Genomic DNA, 24,782 nt, shown 5'->3' on the forward strand with positions numbered 1-24,782 from the left:
CTTGTGGCTGTTGTCTTCTGAGCAGTTTTACTGCAAAATAACTTCTCTGGGAAAGCTCTCTTTAACCATTCAATGGTTACATTTTTGCAGCAAAGTAAGGATGTCGCAAATTACTTGCAGTGTTGTTTTGGTCAGAATTATATGGATTAAGATCTACTCTTTGACTTTATGGTTCCACTCTGCAACAATCTTTTGGAATCAATTCAAATAGCATCTTTGAAGAGGTTGTGTGAAGGTTCTAGTTTTTCAGAAGTGAAAAACATTAAAGCGACAAAAACATAACACAATAATGTAAATGTATGTAGTGCCTTCCATGTCAGGAAGAAGTCTCAAAGTGCTTCACACTGCTGGCTGGGCACCTGAGCTGGGGGGTGGGACATGAAGAGGGTGGGGTGAGAAAAGATGACTGAAAGTGAGGACAAACAAGTAAGTATTTTTAAAATAAATTGTGTTCTCTGTGTAAAAAAACGCAAAGAATAAATCGTTCTCCACAGAATTCTGTGAATCATTTTTATGTATTAAGTGCATTTGGGTCCAAAACATAGGAGCTAGATATGGAGCTGGAACTTGAAACTGGCTCTAGTTTTACTGCACTCTTTTACTGTTGATTCAGTCACCAGAGAATGCGTGAGAGCAACCAAGAGGAAGGTGGCTCATCTAATGATTTTTATAGCTTGTTGTTCTAAATCAAGGACTCCCTGGGTGGTTTATACTCAATTAATTTGGTGAAATTTTGGGGAGAGCGATTTATTCTTTGAGTATTTTTTATACAGAGAATAAAATTTATTTTAAAAAGTAACCAGGACTGGATTAATTTGGTATTGAAGTGGAACAAGTTCTTGCTTCTGCTGAGCATCAGCATAATCGTGATTTATCTTTCAGATTTTATACTTCCTTGACTTGTGATCAATCACAAGCCTACAACTTTAATGTATCTCAGTGACAAACATCGTGCATCGTGTGGTGCATTGATGCTCCGACACTGTGTATTGGAAGAAGCAAGCTGTAAGGTGCGCCTACAATAAACCACCCAGCGAGGCCTTGATTTAGAACAGCAACGAGCTATAAAAATCATTAGATGAGCCACTTCCCTCTTGGTTCCTCTGACACATTCTCTGGTGACTGAATCAAGAGTAGAGCAGACATAGACATAGAAGCAGATTGCTTATCTGTCCTCTGAGCCAAAAATCCATATAGAGTTCTAAGCAGTTGAAGTTAAGAAGATAACAACCTTGACATGTTGACCTAAATTTTGTGTTTCAATTTACTCTGTTCTTTATACCACCGTAACAGTTTCTCCCTATTGAAACATACCCATTCCATTCGTTGTGCACCACAGATAGCAATTCGTCAACAGAAATTGATCAACAGAAATAGGTTGGAGGTGAGGGAATTTAAATAGATTCACAACCAGGACTTTTTTGGGCAGGTAAAACTAGAATGACCTCTAATCCCTCAAACATTAAGTTTACATTGCTCATTTTAAAGTTTTTAAAAACAGAAAAGAAAACTGATGGAGAGTGTATCATATAAGTGTTGTGAATAAACTGGGTCACTTCATCCACTATACCCGAGTTGTCTTCGTCTTTGCGTATTTTGAGTTTCACAAGCTCTTCGCATTGTTGAAGGATCTGAACTGCATCCTCCATAGAGCAGTTGTCCAGGCGGATGTTGTCAATGGCAAGCAGTTTGTCCCCCAGCTCTAATGTTCCTGTCCTGCTCAGAAACAAAGTCATCTGTTTAGTGCAACTTGCTAACTTATAGAACATATCGTTAGTTGGAGGCACTTAATTCCAGACAGTTCTATTGCTCAACAGGTCATTTGAATGATTACACTGTATACACAGAAGTACTTAAGTACCTACAGCTGACATTGGAAGGTAACCACAAGTCAATGCATTTAGTCTTTGCAGTAGTTACACACACGGGAGTTTGGAACAATGGGACGAAGGAAACAGCCGGAACCTCACCACAGCACTGAGGTTCTTACTGATCTCATGTTGCCATCTTCCCCCAGAGGTGCGGCATGGGTGAGGTTGGAGCTGAGGGAATTGTCATTGCTTTGTTTTAGTTGCTTGTGACCGGTTCAGAACCTGGTGAGTTGTAGGGTATGTTTCATCTAACGTTACATACCAAGAAGATCAGCGACACACACGCACATGAAGATGCAAAACCTAAATCTACTAGGTTTTCTGGAGAAACGCAAATCGCATTATCTCACCTTTTGGTAATAAGACGTGTCCCATTAATGAACTAGAAATACGAAGCCAGCACTGGAAGCCTTGTCTATCGCATTTACGGTTATTCCTGTCTCATGGGAGAGCTGGGCTATAAGTGAGGCAGTACTATATCGGAATACACTGTGATAGGGGTTCCATGTATTTACGGTGTTGAGCAGAACTAATATAGCAAATGTGCAGGAGGCTGTGGGTTTCTTTTAAAGTAAATATGACCATGCTCACCTGTGGGCAACGCTCCCTTTTTTGATGCCGGATATAATTAAAGGATCCCCTGGTTTTCTGCTTGCAGGTGCTGTGGTAACACAAAATTTATAATGCAAGACATTTTTCAAAAGGAAAATACGCCTTTGTTGGTGTTTATACTGTAAAGGTCTCTCAACTAATTTTAGATCAAACTGTTTCAAAAGGAGATGGAGAAAAAGAGCAAAAAGGAATATATTTTTTTCGGGGTGAGGGGAGGGGAAGAAGGAAAAACTTCAGACCAGCCTCAATAGACTACCCGCAGATGCACAAAACGCATTAAGGTCAATACAACTGCCTTCAAAATTATAAAACTGTATTCAGTCTTCTACTAGTTTTGATGCTTGTGAGGATTCACAGACAATAGGGTTAATTTAGCAGTACAAAAAAAAGACATTAAACACAACTATGAATCAGATAATTTGATCCTGAAATAAATCATTGAGTCATTTTTAAAAATAGATATAGGCGATGTACGGTCATGAATTTTATGAATGTGAATGAATGACGTTTATCTGGCATAACTATGCAGATGACAAATGTATAGTATCCTCCTTGGTGGTGGTGTGGGAGCTGGGGGAGATAAGCTGGGTCTCCTTGGAGCTGAACTGGCTGTAAGATGACATGTCTGCCAACAGATTGTCAGCATCTGTGGCAGTCTCGGTAGTTCAGTTCCTGAGCCAGATGGATCTGCAGTACTCTAGGGCATTGCTGATGACAGCACAGCCAGCCTGGCTCATTGGCAGTACTTAGAATGGCAGAACAGTCACTGGGGGCAGGAACTCTTCCCACTACCATTAATCCTGCCAGCAAAGCCCTAACAGGTATGGTAGACCTAGCTGGAATGCTGCGGGAAAGCTTGCCAGACAGCGCTATCAATGGCAACCAGTTTTAGCTGGTTACACTCCAGCAGTACCAGTGTAAAGGCTCCCTTTGTATTTTGACTAACATATCTTAAAAAAATCAGCGTATAAAGAATATGTATAAATAATCAGACATTACAAAAACCTTGCCAATTTAATTTTCATGTGATTGTGGTGCAAGCTATTTGTCTGGATAGTAACTGAATAACTAATATGCATACTGGAGCACTGAATATGTTAAAGAAACATGCACGCACTTCAAATATGATGCATCAGCTTCACATTAATTGGTAGGTGAGTGGGTGTTGGGGTGGGAAGGATGCATAGAATATTTCAGTAAAGTTGCACTTCAGTAAATGGCAAAATCTGGTGCTCTGTTTACAAGCTGCCAGTGGGACACTGCTGTGCTCAAATTGGCAGCTACATTCGCCTACAAATGCAGTCATTACACATTAAATCCTGTTAAGCACTTTCAGCAATGTGATAAGAGCTATATCAAATGCTGGGATTATTATTATCTTTCCAGCACATTGAACACATGGAATGTCAAATGACAGTAAATGTAATATCCAAAACACACATCCTGGAACACTTACATATGTGTATGTATAATAATAATCCTTACATTTGATATAGCGACTTATCAGGTCAATGCGACGTCTCAAAGCGCTTCACAGATATACTGTAAAGTGGATTTGGATGTGTATTTTGTGGGCAAAATGTGGCAGCCAATTGCGCACAGCAATGCCCCACAGCGAGCCATTAACTGAGACGCCGTCCGGCATGGAGGGCACTATATAAATCCAAGTTGTTGTTGTTGACCAATTTTATTTGAGGGATTTGTTGGCCAGAACACCAGGAGAAACTCCCTTCTCTTTTCAAATAGTGCCATGTGATCTTTAACATCCACCTGAAGAGGAAGACAGGACCTCGGTATAACATCATATCCGAAGGACAGCACCTCCAACAATGCAACCCCAACCCCGCCCCGTGCTGCAGTGCAGTGTCAGCTTAGGCTATGTGATTCCAAGTACCAACTTGGGGCTTGAACCCACAAGCTTCTGACACAGTAACATACTGTATTTAGTTTGGAATGCCATGGATGATTTTACATTTACACACCATGGCTCTGATTTATCCAGAGTTTGTATATTCACAATTCCATTTCCAATTCTCAATTCCCAAGTACTGTATTTGGAGACACGGATGTCCATTTCTCAACCTGGCATTGTATGATCAGAAGAAATAAGACAAGACTGAATTTAATGTGTTTCGCCTACAAAAATACAGTCAATTCACTTTACGGTATATCCTGTAAAGCACTTTGAGATGTCTCGAAGACATGACGTGCTGTATCAAAGGATTATTATTATTTAATCTACAGCAAGCTTCAAACCAGGAATATCCTGAGGTTGACCTTTGTGCTGCAGCAGCATGTGAGTAAATCTGTCAGCAGTTTAACGGCACAATAGGCCTTTCATCTTCCAAAACACATTTCATTTTCTTTCATACAGCAGGCGCAACGAGGAATCTCTCTCTTAAACCCAGTTAAGTGCTGGAAAACTCAGCTCATAAATTAATCACCAGCTGACAAGTAATTGGAATATAGTCCGGGATTAAAAAAAACTTTCAAGCTTAAATTTCCTCCCCTGTCCTTAAACATTGTCAGTGGAAGAAAAGAGCGCAGCCCTGAGCTGTGCTGATTCCTGTGCATGTTCCCTCTGGAGAAAGATGTTCGTCGTAAACTGTGAAAAACAGGTGCAGTCTCCGAACTGCATTCATTTTCCTTTTTTAAAAAAGAGGTACCATCTTAACTCACTGAGTTATTAAATTCAAACTGTTTAATTAATGGGTTGCAAGTTGCTGCAGTAAATGAGGTTTAGCGAGTAGCATTAATTTAAGCCGTAAAGTACACCAATATCACTTAAATGGGAAGTTAGCAAGCCAGTATTTTAGCACTGCCCTGTAATTCTGACACTAGGTATTCTATTCTCAATTGGCAACATGTGAATGTGGTCTACAAGAGGAAATATCACTGATACCACATCACTGGAGCCAGAGAAGAGATGTAGGTGATGTGCCAAGAAAATGACATGTACTCATGACTAATCAAGGAGCTGCCTGGTTTTACACCGTCACTAGGGAATCAGGCTTTGATCAGTTCAATCTAACAGTGTTAAATGTTACACTTTCTTAAAACAAGTGCTTTACACACACCAGTGAATACGGAAAATTTAATGGATAAATTGCAATTCTTTTCCTAGTACTGTATTAGCGACTTAATCATAGTCAAGCATCTGTAGAATTTGATCCCCACATTACGATGGCATGTTAAGCACGATGGGTAAACTGTATATTATGCACCATGTGAAATCCCTCGCATACAGAGGGAAATGCAGGTGCTTAATGCAGGTGTAATTCATTTTTTGATTGAGCCCAAGGTCTCGGCTGACACTCCAGTGCAGCTTTGTGGAACACTGAATTGTTGGAGGTCTTGTCCTTTGGGTGATGTTAAACCAAGATCCAAGATGGATGTTAAAGATCCCATGGTACTATTTGAACAGAGAGCAAAATTTCTTCCAAGTCTTGACTAAGAATTCCCTAAATAAAACTGATCAATCACTTCATGGCCGTTTGTGGAATACTGGTGTGTGCAAATTGGCTGCCCCCACAGTAGCAAATAGTGTATCCCGTGAAGTGCTTTGAGATGTCTTCTGACATGAAAGGCTCCACATCAAGTGAAAGGATTATTATTAAATACTCCACCTGATACACTTGAATCAAATGGACTCACCAGTGTTTTAAACACGTCTATTTTAGCTCTGAAATATTTATTTCCGTTTCATCACTGTTGCTTAAAGAGTGCTACACAAATCTACAGCACAGGGTTAGCAACATTCGGGTTTCTTGATGGTAAATCAATTTGAATGTCTCCTTTAGAGCTTTGGTGACAACAAAGTAAAGCATTCTAAGTGTGTCTAAGTGTTTCCACAATAATGCAATATGCGGAGAGGAATCAGCATTCTTCGGTTTATCTTCTGCATTTCTTAGCTGTACACCCTACAACTGAGGTGAAAGTTCCATTCAGGGTCCCGTGCCTCACCTCTGATGAGGGTTGTCTATAATGTGAAATCCTATTAGTGCACTGACATCCCAAGGGCCACGTATGTATCACTGAATGGAATTTCCACACGTATATATCCTACTGCCATCATTCCATGCTACAAAGACAAGTTCAAAAGCTGATGTGCAAAATTGCTTCCCACTACATCTTCAGTATAGGTTTGGACTTATTTCACAGGCAAGTCACTGGTAATTTCAGATCTCTGGTTACTGTCAATTATTGGCACTCAAGTTTTGCCCTATACAATGCCTTGGATGAACACAAGATCACATTCATTTTGATGGATGAACCTGAACAGAGCCCATTAAAATGCTTTTAAAGCAATTTTATTACTTGTGTCATGCTAACCTGCTTATAATTCATGCAATGTATTTTCTTAATTGTCATCTTCATAACCCTAGGACAGGAGGACTGATCTGAATGAGTGACAGAAGAGGTTTGCCGATCTGTCTTAACTACTTCCTCCATCCCCCGCACCCCCGCCTTATCTCCTTATGAATTCTTGCATCTAGGCTGCACCACTAAATTAGCAGACCCTCTGCTACAAGTGCATCTGCTTTCAGTCACAGTGACACGTCTTTACCAGCTATGTGTCTGTGAATTGTCCTTGCGTTTCAGCTTGAAGGAATACAGTGGGAGATAAGTGATGGCCGGTGAGACATGAAAAAGTTAATATTTGTAGTTGCAAGTTCCCCTGGTGTCTCAGCGGTTACATGCAACATTCAGTGGGCTACTGAACCATGCAGACCAGGTCATTTTGACCTGCAGTGAGTTAGTTAGCTGATCCCAGGGTTGGTGACAAAGGTATTACATTTGACTGAGGATTCTGCATGAAGAAGGCAGCAGGGAAATCAACCAGGGTTCCCATTCCTCATTTCAGTCAACTAACCCCTCATTGAGAGAAAGTCAGTGAACATTAGGGCATTACACGTGGTTCTAATGCATGCCACAGTCACACATCCCCCCGAAACACAGAGTCTATCATGCATCAATTGTTAAAAGTAGCCGTGTCCCACTGCAAACAAGTAGCAAGATCACTATTTTTTTAGCGGTTGGCGTGTGACACTCCACTGCCTCAGTTCAGATCTAAAGAATAATCAGTTGGATCCAGAGGGCTTCCGACATCCCTGGAACCTCAGCCTAGTTTGAGGCAGTGTCTTTAGGAAGAGAGACATAACATAACTGCAGATTCTATACAATATAAAGTGTATGACTGTCTTCTTTCACTAATCCTACTTGTTTCAATTTCAAAACGTATGAAAACGTTTACTCTATTGGTGTACATTTAAACTACGGATATTCATTGTATGGTCAGGGGTCCATTTCCAGATCTCCCCTCAGCATCACTAGACCAAGTTCACAGCCAGGATCCACCACTATGTGGTACGTGGTGTTGGGAGAGAAACAAGGTAAAAAGAGAATGTTTAAGAGAGAGGAGAAAACGTAAACAAGAAAAAGGCAAAGAAGAAAGAAGCGTGAGGAAAAAGACTGAGAGGAAAAACAAATAAACTTTTCCCAAATAGTGTAATGGTTTAAACTGGTTACTTAGAATTTATCAGTAAATATGTTGTTCCCCAATCCTGTTTTTTTTAAAAAAAGAAAAACACATTAAAGTATCCAATTTAAAATGTTACTCAGTATAAATGGCATTGTACAGAGCAAGATATTAACTATGGTTATGAACAGGTTGATGGTCGAAGGGTGTAAAGGTTGACATTGTTACAGAAGTAAATTGTCAAGGGACTGTGTGATGCGTCTGAAGCTTGGGCAAATACTCACAACTTATGGTGATGCCGAGTTCCACTCCACTCTTCTTTGGTAGCTTCACATGGAATGTGCCGCTGCTTGGTACAACCGATTCTGCGCAAGAAATGCATGAAGGTTGAACAAAGTGGATGCGAATACATATTTTAAAAAGTGTCGGACAATACATTATTCTGACAATGTGCACAAAAGAATGAACGCAACTAAAAGAAAACTGACTGAAAGGTCTGCTTGCAACCCTTTTGTCAACCTCAAAACTATCAGGAGCTTCTTGTAATAGGTTGGTCTTGTCACAGTGAAAGCTTTTAAGTGAACTGAAAAGATTAGGACAAAGCCACAGTATTCATTCGATAACCTCAGCCCTTTATTGCAACTGTTAAAAAAAAAACTCACATTCGAATACTTTCTCATTTAGTTCACACTGTGCGCAAAAGTCAGAGTTACCTGCAACATCAAACTCGAGCTCGAGAGTGGCTTTGCTGGTGATGGCAGAGTCTCGGAGTAGCTGGTTGGTTTCCTCGAGGGTGCTGTCTTCAGTAAGGATGCCATTGATGGTCAGAATCCTGTCTCCCACCTGCAGCATTCCACACCTGCCACACACAGGGATAGAAACACCATCTGTCAGATTCACTTCAGGAGGCACGAGAGAAGAGGCTTCAGGTGTACAACTTCTGAATGTCTGATAAGGATTGTTCCCATCTGTAATTTTCTATGGACGAACTTCTGCCCCACACCTTTTACAGGTCAAAAACCTGTCAAGCAGCACTGTCACATGATCTTTCAAGCAGTCACTTCAACAAAGAATTGCACCAAAGCAATTTATCAGAAAGCCTGACTGCTATTGAACCTTAAACAAAAAGATGAACCCAGGGCATCCTTTTCCTTTGCCTGGTGAAAATCATGATGCATTTTCTTAAAGTGACGTGACAAGATTTAAAACCCAATTCTAATTAATTGTTACTCTAGGCATGATTTAGACAATTTAATCTGCACTTGCCAGAAATGTTGCCGAAGGTTTAGTATTCAGTGCAATACATCAGAATCAATTCAAGGAAGTCTTGATTCTCTCTCTCTCTACCTCTCTTTCTATATAGACACTGGGGGTATGGAAATTCCAACTGATCGTTGTGGAGAGATGCACCCTGCTTCCATAATTTTTGAGATTATTCAGCACAGATTAGCAAGACCCAAACTCGGAGATTGCAGAAAGTGGGGTACTGCTGGAGTTTAACCATCTAAAGCCACATTGCTCATCACTGAAAGCACCGTCTTGCAAGCTTCACGCAGCTTTTCTGGTTAGGACTCACAAACACTGTATTATCTGCAAGTATGTTCATTTTTACACTAGTGGGTGCTTATAAATCCTGGTATAAAATGACACCACCATGTCTGTAAGTATACTTTCTCCCTTCATCCTCTTTACTTGGTCTTGTACGGTTTGCTATGTTTGAAATATATTTACCAAAATGTAGTCTATGGACATTTTTTTAATTTTTAAAAAGTGTGGAAATTTGCCCAGATAGGACATCATTCTCATTCTAGATTCAGATACATAAGTGGGGGAAGCAATTGGGGTCTCTTTAGTGCTAAGCTTTCCATAGCTTTGATTCCTGTTCTATCCAGTTATCATGACTTTCCCCATTCTCACATTGAACAATTAAATAGAAGTGACAAGCCTTGTTCTTTTTATTTGGAGCTAATTAAGTAGATTGTGGGATTTAACAAAATGGGCACTCACTAATTGGAACCGTTTTGCCAACCAATGATCCATAATTAATTGTAAACACAAAATGTCAAGCTTGAAGTGTCACACAGACAGACAGACACACACACACACACACACAAAGTTTACGGAAACAGTTTGCAGCATGTAACTCTGCGGGTTCTCACCTTTCTGCTGGGCTGTCAGGTTCGATATATGCAATCAGTGGTGGAGAAGACAAGGTCTCAGTTGCAAAAACGCCACCCTGGAGCTGAATCCCGAAGCCTAAGATTGGGTCACTGGTTAGGATTACTTCTGCTGACTCAGTGTGGACAATCTGGCCCGCAGAACCAACCGTACTGGAGGCTAAAGACACTGTGAATGACATAAACAATGGCAGGCATCACTTTCAGCCACTACACAACTGAACTCACAACTTTTTGCAACCTATGCAGTGGGACTTTAATTGCACTTGCTGTTTTTGCACACTTGCCCAAGAATTAAAACATTAACCAAGTCATGTTAAAGCTACTAGAGTATTGTGGGAGGTGCCATCCTTCAGATGAGACATTAAACTGTGAATGATCTGCCTGTCCAGATTGACGTTAAAGATCCCATGGCACTATTCATACAGAGAAAGGAGTTTCTAACCTGTGTCCTGGCCAATAATTCCCGAGATAAAATTGGACATTGACTTCACGGCTTTTGTGGGACACTACTGTGTGTAAACTGGTTGCTGCATTCGCTCATAAAAAAAGTACACTTTAAAATCACTGTGACCCGCTTTGAGAGGTCCATCCAACACGAAAGGCGCTATATCAAATGTAAGTATTTATTTATATTCAAATAGGAGAACGTCTTCGAGCTCTTTGCAAAGGACAGTGTCAGACACAGAGAGAGGAGAGTGGGATCATAGCACAAATGAGGCAGGATTTAAAGACAGCGACAGAGGGAGTGAGATAATAATAATCCTTGCATTTGATATAGCGCCTTATCACATCTTCGAGATATCCCAAAGCGCTTCACATAATATATTGTAAAGTGAATTGACTGTATATTTTGTGGGTGAGATGAGATGGCACAATAGAGGGAGAGGATTCCAGAGGAGGCAGGGAGAAGGAGTTTAGTTCTGATCAGTGATCTTTGTAGTGGGACAAGCACATACGAGAACTCTTGTAATCCTTCTTCTTCATCTTCCTTCTCATCAACGTTCCTCGTGGACTTGTCGGATAAAGATTGCGAGGTAGGGTCCCCATATTCAGGGAGCTCAGGCTGTATGCACTCATGGACGCTGGAGAGAACGACGCTGAGACCAGAGCTATAAAAAAAGTCAGAAAAGGTTTAACAATTATAATAATAATATTATTTAACAGTTCAACCCAGGCCACAACAAGTCTGTTGTCTGTAGCAAGCTACTGTGTTACAGTTTCCAAGACCATTTTTTTTAATGTTCCTTGGTCTTTAACTTCTTACAATATATTTAGCATTTTTTAAATTCTAGCTTATTGAACAGATATCAATTGATATTACAAGCAGCGTTGCCATGCAGTAGATTTATTTCTGTAGAAACCTTGACGGAAAACGGGGTAAATCCAGCATCGCAAATTTTTTTTGTCACAAAAATGTGACTCAGTAACCCACTGACACATCTCTTTACAATTCCGGCAGTTTAAGATGTGTTCTTTCCCACTCCAATATGATTCTTTTCCATAACAATAGGTCAACCTAAACTGGTTTGTTATGGTGTAGTATTACTAATGAATACATTCATAATAAAATGATCTAAAAAGAAGCGAAATTGTCATTAAACCTAATTATCATAACATTAATCCTGTTGTAATATATTGTGGCTGTTATTTTGTCATCATCAATCCAACAAGTGGTCAGTTTTTGATGAGCCCTGGACTCTCTTGGTCAGTAAGGGATACTACTCAATGGAGCTCATTTATTCTAACTGTTGCAAGTGCTCTTCCTCCACCTCCCTGACCCACCACCTCCCACCCATGACGTGATATAACCGGGCCCCTTTGAGGAATGTTACACAGCAAATACTTCACAGCACTTACAGCCACTCCCAATTGCAAAAATAACAACCACAACATGTTATCAAAAATATCAGCTGGGTTAGAGTTACAGGCTTTAGTACTCCAATCCAACTGTTATTTATACATGTTAAGTTCCAAACCCACACAAAAATGTTATCAGCTGAATTCTTTTAACTCAATGGTTTGCTTTAAGGTGCCATGGAGCAGCTTCCTCCATAAATGTCAAGGCAATAGCCGTATTGTTCGATAAGGTCTGGAGTAATTGAAGTAAGCAATATATGCTCTTCCAGACCTGTCAATAAGTGTTTAGTTAATGCTAGTTTTAAAAACACCTTAAGCCGTGCCTTAAGTTTTCAGATACCGTACAAACAATTCCTAGAAATACCATACACCAGCCACTCTGCATGCTATGGGTAAGGTTCAAGAGTTCTTATAAAACTTTTCATGTGAAATCCCTTCCCCCCCACAAGTCACCATGGGAGAACGAAAGGCCAATTGAGAGAAATGACTTTTACTGAAGCTGCCTGGAATTAGACCTGCAGCCAGGACTTTTCACATGAAAATGTAGCTTTTTTTGGATTTACAGGCAAAATATAAGCAGAATGTAAGCAGAGGGGTTGAACCAAATAACAAACCTTTAATTTAGGACCGTTTATTCTATTTATTAGCTTTCACAAAATTTGTACTTATGTCCTGGGGAGTTTCAATATCATTGACCTTTAAAATATTAGTGACAAAAGAAAAACAAGCAAACTCGATATGACGAGAGTACTCAAACATCTGGGGTTAATGATTGTATTTGCTGACAATAGTTTAATTCATATCGAGCAAGGTAATCGTGAGGTTAAAATTCAAGAATATTCACACAACCCAAAAGAGACAGAAAAAGAAAAGTATTGCGGTACATGTAATCACAGTACTACATCATTTGATGTTTAGAAGCTGATGACACATCTGTCTTTAAAAACGTGCATTAAGGGGCTTGACATGGGGCTGATCACAACACTTGTAAACTTTTTGTTGTTTATCATGGGATTTCCCATTCCAAAAAGATACCTTGTGCTATTGGTGCCACACCATCGTATTGTGGTTTTAAGGGATTCTCCCTTTCACTACTGCTGAATTGAGGTGTTTAAATCATCTATCTTGTCGTTATTTCAGGGAAGACTAAAGCATCACGGCACACTCACAATCCTTTCTCTTTGAACGGCTGCTCACATCGCAGGTTGACTCTTAGCCACTATCACTCGGCTGGTTTGTGAAAAGAGAAGAAAATCATTGTTTTAAAAGTTGAATCAAATTCTCCTGGTTTTTGTTTTGATTGTTATTCTAGACTTGTTTCCAGTGAAAATAACGATACTGTTTAACAATAAGATTGGAATAACATTGTATACCCATCTCCTTGATTTTTCTAGAAGATGAATGTGGGCTTGCAATGTGAAACAAAGGGGCTTTGCTTATTACCTCACATCCAATATAAGGGTTATAATTTACACTTTATGATTTATTTCCATTTTCAGAAAGGTAGTGTGGGACCCTTGCACCAATACAATACAAATTTACATTATAGCACCTTTCGTGTCAACAATCCTGGCTTGGCACCCGAGTTGGGGTTGGGAGCCGAAGAGTGAGGAGGGGAATGATGACCGAAGGTGCGATCAAAGAATTAAGCCTTGAGACAAAACTTGAAATCGGTGAAGGTAGGAGAGAGTTGGAGGGACTCTGTGCTGGAATTCCAGAGAATGGGGGCAGATAGGCTGAAAGCCAACCACTGATAGGTTGCCTTCAGTGCTCCTATGCACCATCCTACTTTATCATCACATCACAACGATATTTATCATTTTTACTTTAGCTTCTAGCCGAGTGCCACACTGAAATCTTGCGTTTAGACATTGGTATGTCCAACTCAGATATTTTGATTTTGCTTTACATTTCTTAGGGTAGTTAGATTTGGTCGTATACAGGTATACAAATTTGTGCTGCATTGTTAAAGGTTAGTCCGCAATCTATCTAAGCACATTTGTTAGTCGGTTCAACTCCTGCAAACAGGACGTGGGACGGAAAACAGCTGAGAAAATAAAAGGACAGGAGGAAGAAAAGTGCGGAACATTACGAAGGTTGTTTTGAGGAGAAGGTTTCTGGTATTTCAAGGCGGTCATCCTGCACTGGTCAGGGTGATAGGTGTTATAGTGTTGGTTGGTGAGGAAGTTGCTCTTGTTGCTTCCATAAGCATCCCAGGTAAGTTGCCTGCTGCTCCTCTGAACCCTGACTGTCCATATGAAGGATGATTGGAACCACATACAAAAAAAAGATAGAACAGAGCAGAAAAAGAGGGAGAGACAACAGAATTATATAGATTGCAACATCTAACAGAAGCCAAAGCAGTTTTGAGTCGAACTGTAGAACGATGCATCTTTCTGTTCATCTACTGCATCTTTTGCCCCTTGAGCTACACGTGCTGCATTTTAAAATCTGCAAAACCAAAGCTTCTTCACTCCACATTTACTGCCCCAGTGAGTTAAATCATTCTTAATGTGGATCGTCAGAGAAGAACATGAAATTCGAACATGGAGCTGTATCATGTGTTGGTATGTGGTTTTGCTTCCATTTGTCACACAGTCGTGCAGATACTTTGGCAGATGCAATGATTTATGATTTGCATTTTTAATGGTAATTCCTAAATAAATTAGTAGTAACAGGAGCTTCAATTTTGGTTACGAAAAACAAAAATCACATTTTGTCTTGCCAAACACAAGCAAACTCAGGCTCTGTTTGGTATTTTGCAGCATCATGGAAATCCCACTACAATTGTGCAACGAAAAATTCACTAGCGAGAGCAAACAGCGTGAATTGACCTCCACATTGATTAATACTACTGCACAACCTGATGTACAGTCAGTATTGTTTGTAATAGATGCACCTGCTGCCTCTAGTCAAATGGCCACATGTTGCACTCCCAGTTTGCGTTAGGCAAAGCTCCGTGAATGTGAGATTTATGCACCAGATCACACATTAGATATAGTCTACGTCCATCTGATGATGAAGCAACCAGCAAAAGATATAACTGCTAACAATGCCATTCTGCTTTGAATAGACAGACGATCATACGAATGTTCCAGGAGTTATTTGTAGCCGCTTTCTCGCACCAATACATATTTAAGCATCAGCTTCACACTCACACAAATTCTAGATGTTCCAACTTTCAAAAATTCAATTTCAGACAGAGATTGTCCAAGCCACAGCTGATGTCCGTCTCACCACCAATAAACCAACCCATCAAAATGCAACCTCAGGAGAGATTTGTCTACATATTCCAGCCTGAAACAGCAGGGGCAAACCTTTGCTTCTGTACCACATTGGCTTCATAAGGACCAAAGTGGGATGTAGCTGATGTGAATGAACTTCTGGGGGTCCATCAAATATTGGGATATTTTAAAAGGAGATAGAATGATATTTGGGAAGTAAGGATGTTGGGAGAAATGTGTAGAACAGGAGTAAAAGATCTGTCAGATCTAATGAAATATTAGAAAAAGCTTGGTGGGCTGAATAGTCTATCCTTTTTTATCCTACTGTCTTACTATCAATTTGCTGTAACCCGGATCTAAAAATATACTTGTCCCAGATAGAGCAGTGCTCAACAGGCTTCAAACATAAAGCAAAAACTGGCTCTACAATTTTGAACAGTGTGAAACCGAAAACAGCATCCTGAATTCAGCATCTCATAATGAACACAGATGCCAAGATATCAAAGGGAAATGCTCTAAAATACACCCTTTTTTGGGAAAGCTGGACAATAAATGTTTTTTCCCCCCTCAGCATCTGCCTACTCTCTTAATCACTGTATAGAGTTTTAGACATGGAAACTTAATGAATGGGAATTGATTGGAAACAATAATAAAAAAGTGGGAAGGAACTTAAATGCAATGTAAAACAGTGCTTTAGAGAAAACAAATTACTGGAGTCCTGTAGCTCAGTGGTTAGAGCACTCGCTTTGCAAGTGAGAGACCTGGGTTCAATTCCAGGCAGGGCGATACCTTGGGCAAGTTTCCTTACTCCACACGCCTAATAATAACCCCTCCAAAACAAAAAACAATAATAAATTGGTCATTTTCAATCTACGACTGTTTGTGGGACATTGCTGTGCGCAATTGGCTGCCGCGTTCGCCCACAAATATACAGTCAATTCACTTTACAGTGTGTTCTGTGAAGCGCTTTGGGACGTCCTCCCGACGTGAAAAGCGCTATATCAAATGCAAGGATTATTATTATTATTATTATTATTACTGGGAATGAGATAATAATAACAAAACTATCTTAAGGTCTTTATGAACCTTTCATATCAGAAATTTACAAATACAATTAAAAATGGAAAAAGTTTATGCAGTGACTCAGTGGTATAGAATAATAATGATGGTGGAACTAACGTGTTTCATGTCAACATATAGACAATACATTGAACCTCTGTGGCTCCCAGTGAGGAAGGAAGGTGAGACACAGTCTCTCAGTTGTAGTTACTTCTGCCATGTCTTAGTTTAGAGTAAATAGACAACACAATTACCTGATAATGGTCTCAACATATAGAAGAGAATGTACTCATCAGAAGTTATTCCAGGTCTTTCAGTTGTCACATTTACCGTTTCTCGGGCAAAGTCGGGATAGATAAAATTGAGGAATCTTACCATGTTCTGGTCCCTTGAGAGCAAGTCGTGTTTGGTGATAAGGAAGCAGTTCCAATTTCACATGTTCACAGGTACTGGCTAGGAGCTGAGTTGCTTCAGCTAATGTGCAATACTCCATGCTGGTGCCATCAATTGAGAGTATGTGATCTCCAACATGTAAAGCTCCACATCTGTACACAGGCAAAGATGAAAAGTTTCTTGAAATGTCTCAAGGGAGCAATGTATATTAAATTAAATATAATTTAAACAATGCACACACAAATCACACATTTCCAAGCATGCCATGTGTACACTGCAGTCATAAAAGCATTTTACATCTTCAAATAAAACCCTTCAATTTCTTTTAATAAGCTTCAGGTCCAAACTGTATGACATCATGTCATAGTTTTTTAAAAATATATTTATCCCCTTTAAATTAATAAAATAAAGGTTCTGTGATCTATAAAATAATAGAATAGAATTTTAATTTTTATCATATGAGTGAATGAAATCTTAAACTTCTGAACTCTTAAGCTATTTTGTCGCTTGTAAATAGCACAATATATTAAAAAAATCAGCACAGGCTTTCTTAATGTACATAAAGCTACATATATGGACAGAGATGTTTTTACTTTGAGCATCCTCAATCGTGCTAGAATTACCACTCAAGCAGCACACTTATTAGAATAATGTTCTCCACATAAGTTACAAGCATTTCTACAGCACAACACTAACTACAGATGAATAAATGACAGTGGATATGATTATTCATATGGCTCTCAGCAACATTTAACTTGCTAAATGTCCATTAGCCTAGCTTATGACTAATTATAAAACAGCTTTCTTTAGAGTGTTTGTATGTATTGCCTATTACCTTGGAGAACAAAAACCTCATTCATGAAGAGTAAAAATGCATCACTCAGAGAAAAGAACAAATATTTGTCAGCAGAAGCAAATATGTTACAAATATTTTTTGTGCATTTTCAATTACATACTATTATCCTTCAATATAATGTTTGGTTATCAGTTGTAAATGCATATCAATCTCACTCTCCCAAAAGGACGAAAAAACACTCTGGTACATTAATAAGGATTAAAACAGACAGAAGTGAAATATGTAAAGCTAAGAAAACTAAGAAACTAAGAAAATCAAATGTTTCAAAAAGATAATTTAAATTGCCTGCAACTGCTGATGTGAAATGCCTAATCAGCGATATTAAATGAACAGCATTCCTGAGAGCATAACAGAGGAAAACCAGAGAACTCAGCTCTCTGTCAGTATGGCTGGGAAGTGCAAGCTTGTGAGGCCCAGCCTGGTGGTTGGATGATAGCTGCTTGCCCCCAGGCAATTCTATACAGCTGCCCCTGACAGCTCGGTCAGCACTCCCAATGCAGAGACAAACCTACTCATGAAAAATGCACCGTTCCATTGTGGTTCCATTAATATGGAACATTTCCTTCCTCCTTCTAGCAGTTTATAGGGTTACTGAATATGTATATATAAGACTTGAGAATAATATTAATAGAATCGAGGCTCAGTTATGATTTTTTTTCCTTGTAGGAACCATTGCAATTTATTGATCAAATTACTGCAAATGAACAAATCCTACTGAAGGTACTATTTTGTAAAACAATTTTACTTTCTGTTTAAATGGCTGGACATGAAGCAGCATATCTCTTGCTTACAAACTTGCATGCTGCTAGACCTATACAGTCATTCTTGGATCGTTTCAATCAATTAAATATTCAAGAGCAGCACGGTTCACGCAGGCAAACCTACCTATCTGCAATGCTGGCAGCCTTTATTTTGTCTATGACTATGACTTGCTTGTTACAGTAAAGTGAGGTAGTTAAAGCAATACCCAAACAGGAACCAGGAGTTTTGGCCACTTCCACCAGTAATGGTCCAGAAGCATTTGCCACTGAATCTAAGAGAGAAAACACCAAATGACGCATTGAGATTGATGTTCCAAATACACTTGAAGACAGAGCAAATAGATTACAGGGACTGTACTTAAAACTTCAAGAAAAAAAAGGCAACTAAAATCCTAATCTGTTATAGACATTTCAGATAAGGTTAACTTAATGTGAAATAATGGAAGTCAACTGAATGAATATGCAAAGCAGTTACGTATGAATTATTTATCTACAACAATGGAATTAAATTATATTCCAAGGATGACTAAATCAGTTCAAAATTAATAACCTGTCTGTCAAACTGATGGACCAAAAAAAGAAAAATTTGTGACTAACACACAACTAGTTTTGTGAATCACAATTTTAATTTTAGAAAGGTGACACATCTCTTCTTAGGACGTTAACTAAATAAAACTTTGAAATGCTGAACGGAGCAGATTTATTGACCTGCAAAAACAGGGAACCAAAATAGGCGACCTCTCCGTGAACCTAAAAAGGATTCTGTTGCATTGAGAAGACTCTGATTAGAACCTGATTGCTTGTAACTGATATAAAATGATTCTGAAAAGATCAGGTGAAGCCTTAAGAAAATCTCAAAAATTTGTTGTAAAAATGCAACGTACCCATTACAGAGACATCATACTCAATTATTAATGTAGCCTCCTGCCCACACTGCTTGAGAATGCTCATAGACTCTGCGTGGGTTGATCCATGCAGCCGAATCCCATCAAGACTCAACAGTCTGTCCCCAGTCTTCACCGTGCCTTCTCTATAAGATAAAATAAAAGCAAGCACTTTAGATTTGCTTAAAGTCAAAGAAAAAAAATAGCAACCAACAAGGAGCTCCTCTGTCTCATTGTCACAGGTACAATATTACGGCTCACTGGATTCTGAAAGCTGAACTTTTATTAATAAAAGGACTCGGGCTTCTGCACGACTAAACCATTTTTGTTGGCAGATCACCAGGAACAAAACTGCACAAACTACCACCCCGACACTCATTGACTTTGCCTTCTGTTTCATGATATAACCTGGACAGATTACTTCTCCACAATCAACCTTGATTCTTGCTCAATAGCTATCCAATGGCTGTGTCACATATTACTATTGCTTGTGCTGGTGACACAGGACTGACCATCAGCCAGCAATGGAAAAGCAGCAAACTACTCTACAAACTGCAGCACATTTAGACTCATTTGGTAGCACTTGCGCCTTTGAGCTTGAATGTTGTGGGTTCAACATCCACTTTGTTTGAATTTGCATGATCTAGGCTGACATTCTTATGCAGTGTTGCATTGTTGGAGTTTCCATCCTTCAAATGAATCATTAAACTATTCCCTATTCGAAGTGAGAGGAGGACTTTCTCCTGGTGTCCTGGCCAATAGTCCCCCCCAAATGAAATTGGTCATTGACTCAATGACTGTTTGTGGGACATTGCTGCATGCAAATTGGCTGCTATGTTCCCTTCAAAATATAGTCACTACATTTTACAGTATGAAAGATAGGAGTTTTCAGATAAGGCAGAGCAGTCTGAATGAACATCTTGCTCTGAGAGCCAGTACAGAAACAATGACCTGAATGGCCTCTCCTTCTGCACTGTAAATCCTGAAACACTTTGAGACATCCTCCTGACACAAAAGGCGTTTTATCAAATGCAATTATTCTTATAATCATTATCATCATTATCATCCTCATACTCATGTTTTTCAATCTCACTGTATGTGTTGGGGTGGCAGAGAGCAAAGGAGGTGTCAGGTGTTAAGCTTCACTTTTAAAGGCACTCTACACCTCTCTGTGAAAATTACTGCCTCGTAATCATTGAGACTTTACATTAACTATAGGTTTTCAGTGATACAGCAATATTCTGTAATATTGAATTGTCATTTTTAATTTTTCACTTTGAATTACAAGCCCATGTCAATCTATTTTTACACTGAACAATGAGAAAAGGTATTAGTAGCTGCTGGCAATCAAATGGCTATTGAATGGTACTTCCTGTTTGCATCACACAGGTCTGAAAGTGGTTCATTTACTTAATGGGCTTCACGCAAACACAATACCAGCTATGATCAGCAATAAAAACTGTACCTGTCTGCTGGTCCTCCAGCTCTGACATACATGATTACAATAGGGCGAGATCTATTCCTGTCTTCATGAGATCCTCCTGAAAAACAATACCCAGCATATTGACCAATATCCATATTGATTATACAGGATTAAATGTTATGGCCCCAACTGATATGACCTATGCAAGTTTTATTTTATTGTACTGCATCTACAATACCCTTCGCCAATGAGGTTGTCCATGACATAATTTCCTGTATGCTTTACAGTCAGTGGCAACTTCATGACTGAAAATGGCAGGTGTCTGGAAAGTGCACTGGATGTGCATGTACGCAGTGAATGGGGTTGACACACCTTTTGCTTTATAAACAAATCCATGTCATAATGAACCACATTATAAACAAGGTTCTGCTCTATTCTCTGTCTCTGCAATGCAAGGAGTCTGAAAGTTCATCATTCAAGTCCCATAATTTCACTTAACCTTGTAAAGCCATTTTGTCTATCGCACAGAGTCGGGGCAAGTTCCTAAATTCAGTCTTAATACGGCAGCCAGATGTCTGCAGACCTTTAAGCTACATTTTCTTCCAAATTAAAACCAAATTGAAGAATTGTCTACAAATTGGGTGATGGAATATTTTCAGACAAAAGTGTTTTGCAGCCTAATACAAGACAGAATTTTGGGCATCTAATGGAACAGCTTGGTATTGCAAAGCTTCAAATAGTTAGAACCATAGGTTTTGCACATAGAAACTCAACATTTCTGACGTTGAGATCATTATCACTCCATATCTAACAAAGCTGCACAGTGCATGCAGGAATCTTTGTTGAGTCATACAATATATTGGAAATGAAAAGAACCAATATTATAGACAACCTTTCAGATCTTCCACTGCCAAATATAGCTACAGCAACTTTGTGAGTGCATTTCTCACCAGAAATATCTTGACTCAAACAGCAAACGTTTTAGTCTCCACTGGTAGGGAGCATCCTTCAACCTGCAGATTGTGGGACACGCAACCCAATCCACATTGTGAAAATGTAGTCATCCGAACCCTTCAAAATGCTCACCAGCCATTTTCACAGTAAAATATTGAAGAACACGGTCACGCTTAACACTAGGAGCTGTCCATATCGAGGGAAACAAAAGCTGCTCTCACTGCAACTATCACCAAAAGGGAAAAAAAGAGGTAGTTTAAAACAATTTGCTTTACTTGCACAGCTTGCTTGACCATGGAATGCATTACCACAAACGCTGCTGAAGTCAAGTCCATTTAAAAGGAAATTGGATAAATATTTGGAACGATATAATGAAAGAACAGGTTGAATGGGATAAGGTTAGATAGGTCCCTGGGGAAGTACTAACATAGATACGGTGGCCCGAATGATCTCCTGGGCTGTAACCCTTTAATGTGAGAATAGTACAAAAGCATAAGGAAGAGCCAAGACAACTTAATGTCCAAGAACTTGCAAGGCCAAGAAATCTATAGACATAGAGATGGTTTTCCATTCTACTCCTCATGTAAAATCAACGCAACTACATGTGGAAAAAAAAAGGGGAAGTAATCTGAATATAGTTCTGCTAAGATAAATAAAAATTTCTTAATGTCTCGGAGCCAAAGCATTTGTGGAAATCTGAAATTATGCATTCGACCAAGCTGATATATGTGCTTCGTAAAAATCACCATGCTCACTCACCCCTGATCACAAATCCAAAGGTATTGCCTTCCTTGTGAAGAGTCACTTCCACAGTTTTAAGAATGACACCCGAGCCTTGCACAGCTAGATACAAAGAAAAAGAGCACCTTACATCAGCCAGAGATATTTGAAAAAGGATTCACAACCAATGGATGGGTCAAGGATTATTATTGGAAGATAAAATTCAATTCTTTCAGGGATCTCTCTCTTGCAGGTTCCTCATTTTCATGTCTTCCTTCAAAGTGGGAATCTATGGCTCAGTTCAATAGTACATTAATTCACTAACATTAGCCTATTTAAGAATGCCATACATGCAGCATGAAAGATTCTTACAGAGGAAAGAATTACGATTGCCTGAAACCTTCGAAAAAAAACGGCCCACAATATACTGACATGGAAGAGAGTAAAGTGATGAAGACTGAACCATACAATTAAAATTATGTTGAAAAAGCTTAAAATATTGTCACTATAAACAGAAATCAATAAACATATCTGCCAAACAGATTAGGTGCAACATTTTGTAGAAATTATCTTTATTGCACTGAGAGATTGATAGTTTTTTATAAAAATATGGGCAGTAGATAATTTGTTTAGTTTAAGTGCCTAAACTGCATCAAGGCTTAATTTTAGATACTTAAAACCAGACATCTTCCTCGCTGATTCAATGCACATAAACAATGTCCTGCAACAGCACTTAAATTTGGTTAGCTGAACAAATGCACTATCATGAACCATATGAATTTGCTGCAATCACTTGGACTTAGTACTTATAGGGAATGAGTGATTGGATTATTTTGTATGCTTTATTTGACGGCTCAAAATTCAGAATGACTTTTTAAGAAGCAACCTGATTTATAAGAGCCACAAACTTCAACATCAGCTGGAGTGTCAGGTTGGCTCAATTGGTAACACTCTCGTATCTGAATCAGAAGGTTGTGGATTTAAGACCACATCAGGACGTGGAACTCACATCGTCTTTGTTGATACTCCACAGCAGTGCTGGGGATTTGCTGCATGGCTGGAGGTGCTGCCTTCAGGTGAGACATTAAACTGAGGCCTCAGCTACCTGTTCAGGTAGATGTTAAAGATCCTATGGCACTAGGCAAAACGAGAAGGAAGTTTCTCCTGGTGTCCTGGCCAACAATCCCCCAAATAAATTCACTTAATGGCTGTTTAAGGGACATTGCTGTGCGCAAATTGGCTGTCACATTGCCCTATAAAATGCAGTTATTCCACTTCACACTATATTCTGTGAAGAGCTTTGAGATGTTCCCCCAAAGGGAAATGTGCCTATCAAATGTAATGATTATTATAATTATTAGTCTGGCCACACAAGTTGTCAGTCAGTCATGAAACGTAATACTTAACATGGACCTGTACACTGAACCCAGAAACTGAACCCTATGTGCATCCAAACTGGATTTCTCCCAACCCTTTAAATTAACCAGCATTTTTTGGAAGTTAAGAGTCATGCAAAGGCACTTAGTTGTGAATACTCAGGAATTCTCTTCAGCATTGATAAGAGTGGTGGCAGTTCAGGTGTTTGTCCACATCATGTCATCAGGTAGCTCAGAAGCATGACACTTATGAGCAGAAGAGAGTAAACACATCATTGCAACAGTGCACTGTGTGTCCAGATACAGAATATTATTCAGCATTACCTTTGATGCATGATATATTCTTCAGTTAGTGAAGGGCATTTACCCTTCACTGACTGAAGAATATATCATACATCAAAGAAATGTTACAACACAGAAACAAACCATTCAGCCATCAAGTCTTCACTGTTAATTTTTCTTCATATGAGCCGCCTAATCTGATCCAATTCTGCTTGCTACTCACATCCTTTAGTACTGCATTCCTCTTTTTCAAGCATCCACCTAAAGTGTTCATCTAATTCTCTTTTAAAAAAATATGTGGACTCTGCTCAACAAAAGTCTGTGGCAGAAAATTCTTCATCAGAAATGAATGGATTTAGCCATCTCCATGTGGAAGTGCTGTTTATTTCAAGGATACACTGGCTTGTTTATATTTGCAAGAGTTATTACACAAATGTGAAGCCTAATCGAGTGTAAAGCCTGAATGTGATCCAATGCTATGTTTATCCTGGGAAAAGTGCAACATAAATCAGGCTTCATTACACAATTTGGTAGCAAATTGTGAGCAGATTGAGAAGTGGTTTGAAGAGCAATTTTGCAGCTTTGCTGTAATAATTACAATAATCTTTGCATTTCATACAGTGGCTTATATTGTCAAAATGTCTCAAACCACTTTTCACCATTTACTGTAAAGTGCACTGACTGTATCTGTAGCAAATGTGACAGCCAGTTTGAAAACAGCAATGTCCCACAAACAGGCACAAAGTGAACAAACAATTTTATCTGGTGGATTGTTGGCCAGGACATCAGAAGAAACCCCCTAATCTTTTTTGAATAGTGCCATGGGTCTTTACCATTCATTCGGACAGGCA

At 39.2% G+C, this 24,782-nt stretch overlaps 1 protein-coding gene across 8 annotated transcripts in view; it reads right to left on the minus strand.

Annotated features, from left to right (window-relative positions):
• grip1 (glutamate receptor interacting protein 1) overlaps window positions 1–24,782 on the minus strand; it is a 189,143-nt gene that overhangs the window by 13,080 nt on the left and 151,281 nt on the right. For 6 of the 8 annotated variants that reach the window (XM_007904960.2, XM_007904959.2, XM_007904958.2 and 3 more), the window contains exons 5-16: window positions 22,313–22,396; window positions 20,642–20,717; window positions 19,177–19,322; window positions 18,417–18,564; window positions 16,658–16,827; window positions 14,092–14,247; window positions 11,099–11,251; window positions 10,122–10,308; window positions 8,676–8,821; window positions 8,247–8,327; window positions 2,463–2,532; window positions 1,571–1,716 (exon numbers count right to left, since the gene is read on the minus strand). In XM_007904960.2, the coding sequence (XP_007903151.1) occupies window positions 1,571–1,716; window positions 2,463–2,532; window positions 8,247–8,327; window positions 8,676–8,821; window positions 10,122–10,308; window positions 11,099–11,251; window positions 14,092–14,247; window positions 16,658–16,827; window positions 18,417–18,564; window positions 19,177–19,322; window positions 20,642–20,717; window positions 22,313–22,396 (1,563 nt within the window). The remainder of the gene's footprint in view (window positions 1–1,570; window positions 1,717–2,462; window positions 2,533–8,246; window positions 8,328–8,675; window positions 8,822–10,121; window positions 10,309–11,098; window positions 11,252–14,091; window positions 14,248–16,657; window positions 16,828–18,416; window positions 18,565–19,176; window positions 19,323–20,641; window positions 20,718–22,312; window positions 22,397–24,782) is intronic. The other 2 variants (XM_042335258.1, XM_042335255.1) reach the window with 1 other exon arrangement.

Source organism: Callorhinchus milii, unplaced genomic scaffold, assembly GCF_018977255.1.
Source record: "Callorhinchus milii isolate IMCB2004 unplaced genomic scaffold, IMCB_Cmil_1.0 Scaffold5, whole genome shotgun sequence".
Lineage (NCBI taxonomy): Eukaryota > Metazoa > Chordata > Chondrichthyes > Chimaeriformes > Callorhinchidae > Callorhinchus > Callorhinchus milii.